Raw genomic sequence first — 10,387 nt, 5'->3', positions numbered from 1 at the left:
AGTTTAGTACGAACCTGAACCAATAGAAGGCAAGATCTCTCTGAAGTCGTCCAATCAGAACGCAGCTTTGGCCGCAGCTCGCCTACAACGACGGTCGGACGTGTAACTCATATAGATTTGAAGAAATACCAGGCGAAAAATAAAAAGGTATGTCGATTTATCACAAAATAGAGATTTAAAGCAAAGGCGAACCGGTAATATTGGCAAAAGTTTATTTAAACGTGTCTCGGTGAAGCATACGGTAGAGTTTTATGATCTCTTCGCATGTTTGTGTGGTTTGACTAAACTTTCTCAGTCTTTGTTTCATCTCTGTAATGACAAACAGCAAAATGTGTGCTTTTATTTGTCGCTACAGTTGAGGATATTTGTGTCGGTGTTTGTGAAATACTCTCAAACGCGAAGTAAAATGAGTTTGTCGTGAGAGGTGAAGATATTGCAGAGATTTTTATCTTGGGTGTATTGGGTGCATGCAGCTTTCTCATTACATTACACAACTCTATCATTTATTTCTACTTTTCATTTCAAAGTTTTTAAAAAAATTTGCATCATCAAGTGCAGCCTGCAATGAGAATTATATTCATTGCTAAAACAAAACGACAAATGGTCGCTGACCATTGTTTAACAGCGGTATGAATTGCTCAAACTCTTGGATAAAGTATTCCATTTCAGCCTCAAATATGTTCACTTCATTGCTAAGAGGGGAAATGGGCAAATTTGGCACACAGTTTGTAAGTGAGCCTGTGCTTTGAAGGGTTTCCAGTCAAATTATTAAAAACAACCTGTTGCATTAAAGAGCCAGAAACAAGCAGAATGATGTTGGATTTCATGTAGAGTGAATGTGATTCCCAGTTGTTCCTGTTGCAGAGACCAAAAGAGTGGAGCTGGTTTATTTAGGATATTTTAGTTGGTCGTGTTACAGTGATACTGTAATGACTCCATTGTTCATCAGACCTCTTTCAAAGTCACTGTGGTAAATTTGACAACACATTAGTGTTTTGTAAGGACTCATGTGAGCTTGTCTTGTGTTCATGTCACTGCTGTTGTGCTGGCCAGTTGTGACAGGAACTGTGTGAAGTGCCATGTGAAAGAAAGGGAGCTGGGTCACAATGAATTGTGTGATATTTTGAATGTGTAGGGCAGTCAGAAATGTGACAATTTGTCAATCTAGGCTGACAATAAATGCATGAACTCTGATTGGCTCATGCCTATCATTTAAAGTTGGCATTAAAGGCACAGTATGTAAGATTTGTGGATTAAAATATCCCAAATCCACTAGAACAATGTTATATATTTTGTTGACGTTTGTGCTTCCATTATCCAAAATTTTTCCAAGAATGTTTAAATCCAGAGCAATTTTCACCAGGGGCACGTTCAAGCTCAAACCGGTGTGCAGCGGGTTTGAGATACGTTTTCTCTTGTTTGGTGGGTGTCAAAAATGTCAGCCCAATCAGCAGCAGCATAAACCATGCGATTTTAAAGAGACCGCTCGCACAATGGGTCCATAAAAATACTGTACATATTTTGCTCCTGTATTGTGGAGTGACACTTTCATAAACTTTTCTATACTCCTCTGATTATATAATGGTAAATATTACAATATCATAGCACAACAGTGATCAGCAATAGCGATAAGCCTAATACTCACAATAAAAATGGATCATAAACACAGTCTCGGAGGTAGGAAGTGGATTATCCTTAACCTGAAATCTTTGTCTTTTCATCCTGAAATGCGAGGCAAATGTTGGATCACAATTATTAGGGATCACAGTTTCCACAAATCCCTTCACTCGATTGGGATGTCCTCTTTTATTCTGGACGGCAAGTGCAGGGACTGTAATATCGAGCGTATTTTGCAGTATTAAACACATATTTATACCGATTTCATCAGGCTCCGAAAATTCTTCTAAAAGAACACAAAACATTTCCTCAACTGCCATAGTTGCAACTCTTGCGTCATCAGAACAGGGTGTTCAACACACCACCGTTTCCACTTAAAAAAAAGTTTTGCAACGTTTTGTCGGGGCTGAACGCAGCCCAGGACACGGACCGTGTCCGTGCATCGCCTATCAATGACATACCCGTGTTACCCTCGTTTTCCGGTTTTATTTTGTAGAAACCATGGAAACACCAAAGACTCTTTAATATATTATGTGTTTTATTAGACAGGTGAGAAACTGTCGCATGACCGGAAAAAGCAGAAGCGGTCGTCTGCAGCATAATAAAAGTTCCGCGAAATCCAGGCATCATCAAGCTACGCCTTTGTTTTGAATAAGCGACCTCCAGCTGCGAAAAATTACATATTGGGGCTTTAAATTAAATTCTTCTGTTTTCTAAGTGCATCTTTTCAATCTTATTTTTGAACTATTCATCCATGTTATGTATCATGTTATGTCCGTAACTTTTTGCGCTCTAGCGTTTAATAAACAGAACTGCATGCGTCTTGTGGAAGAACATTGCATTATGTCTGTGGCGAGTCACGCAGGGACTGTGCTCCTCTGCAGCGGTTCCTACCAGTCCGGTCTGAAATAGTCCCAATATAAACACTTATTATAAGTGTACCATAATGATTCAGGGGAAGACAAAAACACGGTTTGGAAAATGGATTCATGTTGTACATTCTCATTATATAATTTTTTGTAAATCTTGAACACTAAAAAAGTTACAGACAGCACAGCAGCTTTAAGCTCATAATTTTTATCAAAATGCCTTAATATCTGCTGGACTTCTCCATACATTTAATCTTTTTAAAACCTGCTCCTTTCTTAAAATCAATCTCAAGCTTGCATCCAGATCTGCTTCCATCCAATCAACAGCTGATAGATAGAACTAAGTCCCTGCCATGTTTTGTTTTTTTCTTTTTCAATAATCCATTTCACTCAGATGTACGCCATAATACAGAAGAAAAGACCTGACGCTACATTGAGACTTTACATAATAACAGAATAGTGTGCTTGTTTAACACATTTAGATAGTTATACTTGTTTGTTTTATATTGAGTTTACTAGTTAGAAACCAGCCAAAACAAAGATGAATTTGCCAGGTGGAAAGTGTACAAAGTATTTTCATTTTAAAATTGTTGTTGAATGACTTCAGATGTTTAATGAATGATTTAGGTTAACATCATGTTCAGTGGTGGGAAATGGGAATAATCATTTCTTTCTTTCACTCTTTCTTTCTTACTTTACTCTCTTTCCTTTTTTCTTACTCTTTCTTTTCTTACTATTTATTTCTTTCTTACTTACTTACTTACTTTCTTTCTTTCTTTCTCTCTCTTTCTTTCTTTCTTACTCTTTCTTTCTTTCTTTCTTTCTTACTCTCTTTCTTACTCTTTCTTTCTTTTTCTTCCTTACTCTTTCTTTCTTCCTTACTCTTTCTTTCTTACTCTTTCTTTCTTTCGAATATTCCTATTTAATAATTGTTTAACCGACATGTTATCCTCGATAAACCCATCTCCGGCATGATGACTCCGATCTTTTGAATACTCCGATCTAATATGACCTCTGATCTAAAATTACCAGAATAATAATCATACACTGTTTGTTAAAGGGAAAGTTCACCCAAAAACGAAAATGTGATGTTTTCCTGCTTACCCCCAGGGCATCCAAGATGTAGATGTCTTTGTTTCTTCAGTAGAACACAAATGAAGATTTTTAATGTCGTATAATGCATGTGAATGGGGTATAATTCTATTAGAGTAAAAAAACATGCACAGACAACTTCAAATTAAACCCTGCGGCTCGTGACGACACATTGATGTCTTAAGACACGAAACAATTGGTTTCTGCGAGAAACCGAACGGTATTTATGCTATTATTTCACCTCATATCAGACGAATGTCATCAGCTCTCCAGACCGCCATAACTTCCTGCGAGTAAGGTCAAAATACCAGCGCTGTCATAGAAATAAATAAATAGATTTCTCATTCAACCGATCCGCGCAGGCACTAATTAGGCATCTATGTATTAGGGATGGGCGATATCTTATCGTTTGCGATATACCGGTAAAAATTCTCCCCACGATAAGAATTTGTCTTCCCGCGATAATAACGATAAAGCCTTGTTGATGGCGTGATCCATCCGCACAGTGCCGCCGCCTGCCGTCTCTTGATGCCCTAAGCGTTATTACTTTATGATGGCCGCGGTGGCTGCGTTCATCACTCAGTATAGCCGAACTATGAATTTTCGTGTGGTGCCCCCCGCAGCACTTGGTGTCCTACGCGCAGCGTGTGATGGGACGGCACTGAATCCGCATCTCACGTGCAGAGCGAAAACAACTATGGTGGAAGCTGCGGAAGAGTTAATAGCTAAACGAGGGGCTACCTGAGGGCAATCTGAACCATACAGATGTATTTTCACTCGCTGAGCACTTGGACTGAGCGCTTAAGATATTCGCTCTTTCTCAATCGATCGGTAAAGCATACTATTTCAGTTCATCTCAATGAATGCGCAGTGTATTTGACGCACATTAAACACTAGTGTGAGGCGCGCGACTGAGAGCGCTCAGTGTTTCACACACACACTCAAAGAGAGAGCGAGAGAGTCTTATACCACACAGAATTGACGTGCTACATGTAAACAATATCCTTTGTTGTATTTGCCTGTAAAATAATGGCGTTTATTTGGAATTATTCAGCCTTTCATGAACAGGAAGAAACGAATGCACAAACGGGAATCTCATTGGCTGGCGTGCACCTATTACTGTGTTTTGATTTCAGCAAATCAGTTTGAATGAGCGATGACAACGTGATTAATATTCATGAACCCAGAAGCTCATTATTCCTTAGTCCAGTTTATTTTTATTAGTATAATTATTCGTGGTATTATTAAGTCAAATTACTGAAGTTCTATCATTAAATCATTATTTTCAACTTTTTTGTAATCTGAAGACATTTTTGGGATAATTACTTTTGCTGTTTCTGCTATTTTTACCACTGTTTGCACCATGAGTGCATGAATAAATACAGAATCGGTTTACATTTAAAACTTGTCATTGATTTTAATTATTATTGTTTGTATTGTGTGATGATTTTCAGCACAGTTGCACTATTTAAACATTACCTGCACTTTTACAGAAGACAATTATTATATCTGCAACTTTTCCATTTCTGAAAAGGCTGGTGTGGAATTTTACTTTAAAAAAAAAAAAAAAAAAAAAAAAAAAAAAAAAAAAAATATATATATATATATATATATATATATATATATATATATATATATGTATATATATATGTGTATATAATGTATTATAGGAGCCTATTTGATGACAGGTACGTTTTACTAGATCATTGTTTGTTTTTCTGAGTCTCTCAAGAATGCATGCAGCTCTCACTTGTATCCAAAAACATGGGGAATGATACTACATTTATCGTCATTGATATCGTTATCGCAATAAATACTAGAAAATATCGGGATACATTTTTAAGTCCATATCGCCCATCCCTACTATGTATATATCTATGACCGCGCAGGTATTTTAGTATCCGGCTGTACGGCCGAATCAAATTCTGTTGCATTATTTTCCTGTTTAACACTGTGAAGCTGCTTTGAAACTATCTGCATTGTAAAAGGCGCTATATAAATAAAGTTGACATGACTTGACTTTTTGCTCATTGGTGGACTCTATCTTTGTAGATCCATTTTCATCTGTTTTGATAACAGTATCGTATTTGAATCCTGGAGTAGTCCTTTTATATCTTGCCATGATATCTATTCCTGTATAACTGGTGTGAGATTTAATTTCATTGTGTCATTTTTTTGATTTGTTCTCTTGTCTCCGGGCAGGGGTGTTTGTATGTGTGTGAGAAAGGGGGTCGGCTGCATTGGGAGCAGCTATGGGTGAGATCGAGGGCACCTACCGCTCCTTGCAGACCCCTGCAGGGACACGGCTCGGAGCTCAGTACAACACCGGCATCAGCACCCTGGAGCCCGGGCAGAGCCTTAGTTCGGCTATGGGAGCAGGAGGGAAAGGCCACAACAAGGGCCTTCAGATCCGCGTCCAGAGCCTGGATGATGCTCAGGAGTTCTATGAGCTTGAGGTGAGTCACTTCCCTTCAATTTCGTTATTTTTCTGTATCTGTTAATTTCCATATCGGCCTGGGTGAGTCTTCCTGAATTTATGTATTTGTAATATTATAATTTTTTTCACCCATATAAAATTGTTGTTTAATGCGCTTTTAATTTGACCATGGACCCTTTTCACAGACTGTGATGACGTGTTTTAACGGTCACCAATATTGTAAATCCGGCAACGTTTTTTGTATTTTCATTAAAAAAAATGTATTACATTTATAACACTAATAATTTGTATTATATTACTTTTTCATTAAATTACAAAAAAACAAGTTGCTGCTGTGAGGGTGTTCCTTATACAGCGTCAATGGGAGTGACGGCAAAATTAACATCTTCTCTCTTTTGATTGCCATCATCAATCTTACTCTATTTTTCCCCTCTTTTTGAAAGTTGTGAAAACACTATTGTGGAGTTTTTGTTTTGCTATTTGAGCAAATGGGGACACAAAAATATATTTATTGTATTCTCTCATTCACTGCTATAAAAGTTAACCCAACAATGACAACTTCCACTTCTGAGAAACCCGGAAATGTGAAAAGGGTCTATTCAAAAAGCCATTACTCCAGTTTTCAGTGTCACATGATCCTTCAGAAATCATTCAAATTTGCTGATTTGTGCTCAAACATTTCTTAACATTATTAATGTTAAAAACAGTGATTCATTTTATTTTTATGGAAACCATGATGCATATTTTCACGATTTCAGTAGAATAGCATTTATTTGTCACTTTTGGTCAATTTGATGAATCTTGGCTGAGTAGGATTAATAAAAAAAAAAGATAAAGAGCTTACTAACCCCACACTTTTGAATCAGTCAAAAAATGTTACACTTCCACATGGCATTTTTCATGTGCTGAAATGTTTTCATTCGAATATTATATATAATTGTATCGTTTACACCATGATCATACACTCATAGTTGTCTGGTTAATTGTTTGCCTGCTTGTTTTGTTTGTTTGTTTCCACTGTACAAATATTGTACGTTTGCTGTTATGTTTGCAATAGCTACCCAACGTTTATTTAAAAATAAGCGCACTGTAGCAAGCACACTGTGTTTGGTTTTGTCTATTTGCGGCTGTGCTGGAGAATGTAAACGACCGTCTCTCCGGAGACCTCTGGCAGTCTTGCTTTTGCGTGCCGGTTGTGGTGGGTGACAGCTGCCACATGGCTTTAGCTCTTAAATCCTGAGTCTTTAAGTCTGTTTTACACCCAAGGCCTGAAGTCACTTTCTAAATGCTAGCCTGGGTGTAGTTACCCATCTAACAAATGCATTTTCTCCCTTGATGTTGTGTTTATTCATCACAATGGGTGAAATGATCTGAAAAAGCAAAGGTTTTTAGTGGAAATGCATTGCTTGAATTTCCTACAATATGACCAGCTTTTGAGTGTAAAATTACATGGACGGGGCGAGAACTAAGACCTTGTTTGTGCGCTGTTGCGATTAGCAGTGTGGCTTTTAAAACACTTTTACTATTGCCAGCTGCTCAAGGACTTGAAACATTTCACTGGCTTTACTGTAGAAACACCTGAATTGATCTTAACCTCTCCTTCATATTTTGCCGGGCTGACATGGAAGATTATCTAAATGATGTTATATGTGGTGTTGTAAGACAGTCTAAGTGTTTTAGTGGAGGATGAGAACTTCCCATAATTAGATCAGATAACAGTATGCTTTGAATTCCCCTGTTACAAAGATCAAACACGGGAGAGTGGAAAATGGTCATTATCCAGCTTTATTAGGCTACAGGACTGCGGAATGCGGTGGTGCCACCAAACATGCTGTACTGAAGCAGAGAGACCCTGCTGGAGGTAAATGACTGTTCATATTATGTCTAGATAATGGAAGAACAATGGGGTCAGCTCTGGTTCAAAGATTTATTACTCTTTCTAGTGTTCCCCAGGAGTGCATTTGGACTTGTTTTCCATTACTCTTTATTTAGCTCTGCCAAGTGCGTATAAATTGCGATATTGATTGATCTGTTGTTAGATGATGTGGATGTTTTATTAGGCAGATTGTGTTTAATGATTCATAAGGCAACATGGCTTTGTGATCTGTTCCATGATGCACTAAACCGGCGGTAACGCAGTCTGGTGTTACTCATGAAAGGGTTTTGTTTATTCTCAGCAGGAGTGTGTGTGTGTGTGTGTGTGTGCGCACGTGCACTTGTGTGCTCACTGCATTGTGGGTCTGATGTCATGTTGCCACATCTGTTTCCAAGATGGGACTGTGTTCTCGTGAGCACACCCAGGTAAACGAGTGTGAGAGCTGTGGGAAAATATCCCAAATTGACCCTCAGGTTTAAACTACCAGACCAAAGAAATAAAGACAGATGTGCTCAACTACTGTTTCTGTTAGTCTAAACATAAACAAAAGTATGCATTGTCTGATGATGGTTGTAATGAGACCGTTTTTGATTTACTTTTCCAAATGTACAGTTTTGAAGCCCCAGGTTTGTTTTAGGGCTGCACAATATATATCACTTCAGCATCAACATCGCAAGATGTGCAAGGTCAAGTAAGTAGGGATCGTAGTTGATCGTGATCTGTACGGACCAGGCTCCAAGGTTCTGAATTAGTGCTGGGCGGTATGACCAAAAATTTATATCACAGTATTTTTCGGATCTGCGTAATATTCTCGCGCGTGCATCGTGGAGGCACACACGGAAGACAAGAACAAGTTGGATAAAGGCGTTATTTTGTGATGATCGTGGCGGGATCAGGAGGAACTGTGGCTGCTGTTTTGGTTGCGGTGCTTGGGGACTTACGTCTGTCTAACTCTAGCATAGCATGTGCGCTGAGGTATGAAAATGCATACGTTGATAGGTAGGCAGGACATCGTACCTTTTGCATTCGGAACAAATGCAATGATTGGATGGATATTTTATATTACTATATTACCTTCAGCATATGACTTTCAACCAGCACAACAAAAAAATGTGTCTGGAACAAATCGCCTACCCTGCCTTTAAATTAAATGTAAAGTGGCTTAAAACTCACAGCTGTTTGATTTTTAGGAACTAGCAGGTCTACACAGTCTTTAATGATTTGTCATGAGGGAATGAATGCGTGTGCATATTGGGCACCAGTCTGTTTATTCTGACTCTAACCTCATTTCCAGTTCACCCGGAAACCCACTGACCTGCTCTCCTCGTCTGTGAGCCGCTCCTCTGCATCACCAACTTGTAATTTGTGTTGCCATCTAAAAGCTGAAGGCCTGCAGCAATCCCAGCCTCAGCATGTATTTATGGATATGGGTTTTCTTTCCTCCACAGCGTCTGCCTGAGTTATAATTTTCTCCAACTTTGAAATCAAGGAATATTTATTTATGGACTTTTACCCCTTAGCCTGATTCTGTGGATGTTACCTTTAGCTTTCTTTGGTGATTTGTAGCCAATTTGTCAATATTTGGGCCTATTTGCCAGTCGTAAATGAAATGCATTCAAGACTGATTGATATTTGATCAGTGAAAATTGTCTATATTGTCTAAATTGCACTGTATTTTCTCACCAGTGCTGACACTGCTCTTGCTCGCTCTCCTATTGGGTTTTTGATCTTGTGAAGGATCCTGTGAAAGGACAAAAAGAAACAAAAGAACAAAATTGCTCCCATTGTCAATTGCACCCTACAGTAGAAGTGTCCGTTATGGCATGTGGTGATGCATCAACAGTTGTCACAACACCTTATTTCTATTTTTGACACGTTTTCCTATTTTTCTGAACTACAGTGTTTTTTTTACTGGAAATATACAGCTCTTAATCACTTTTTACATTTAATTTAAACATACCTGTGACTATAACAATCAAATACAGATTGTTTCTTGTTTTTGGTCTACTAATTTAAATCTCATTACTGTTCAAAACTTTGGTTTTGGTAACTTGGTAGGGTTTCTTTTTTCTTTTGCACACCAAGTTTGCATTTATTTGATCCAGTAAATTATTAGTATATTAAATTAGTATTATTATTACAATTTATAATAATGTGCTGTAATTTATTTCTGTTATGGCAAAGCTGAATTTTCTGTAGTCATTTCTTTCTTATGGTACTGAAGAAACATTTCTTCTTATTAATGTTGAAATCAGTTGTTCTGCTTAATATTTTTTGTAGAAACTGTGCTACTTTTTTCAGGATTGTTTAGAAAGGTTAAAAAAAAAGTTTATTTGAAATAAAGTCTTTTGTAAAATGTATAATGTTTTTAGTGTCACTTTATAACAATTTAATGCATCCTTGCTAAATAAAAGTATGACTTTTTACAAGTCTTACTGACACCAAACTTTTGAAAGGTAATGCATGTAGTTCTAGTAGTATTAAAATGATCATAGT

The 10,387-nt window shown here is 37.6% G+C and overlaps 1 protein-coding gene across 5 annotated transcripts in view; it reads left to right on the top strand.

The window, feature by feature from the left end:
* Positions 1-48: 48 nt before the first annotated feature.
* farp2 (FERM, RhoGEF and pleckstrin domain protein 2) overlaps positions 49-10,387 on the top strand; it is a gene marked incomplete at its 3' end in the record, with an annotated part of 67,733 nt that continues 57,394 nt past the window's right edge. For all 5 annotated transcript variants that reach the window (XR_013818327.1, XM_079841156.1, XM_079841154.1 and 2 more), the window contains exons 1-2: positions 49-147; positions 5,781-6,034. Coding sequence is in view for 4 of the 5 variants with exons in the window: in XM_079841156.1 (XP_079697282.1) it covers positions 5,831-6,034 (204 nt within the window). The remainder of the gene's footprint in view (positions 148-5,780; positions 6,035-10,387) is intronic.

This window comes from Gobio gobio (genome assembly GCF_949357685.1).
Source record: "Gobio gobio genome assembly, chromosome: 17".
In the NCBI taxonomy this organism is placed as follows: Eukaryota; Metazoa; Chordata; class Actinopteri; order Cypriniformes; family Gobionidae; genus Gobio; species Gobio gobio.
Note: the sequence above shows the minus strand (reverse complement) of the source record. Positions and strands in the feature narration are given on the sequence as shown.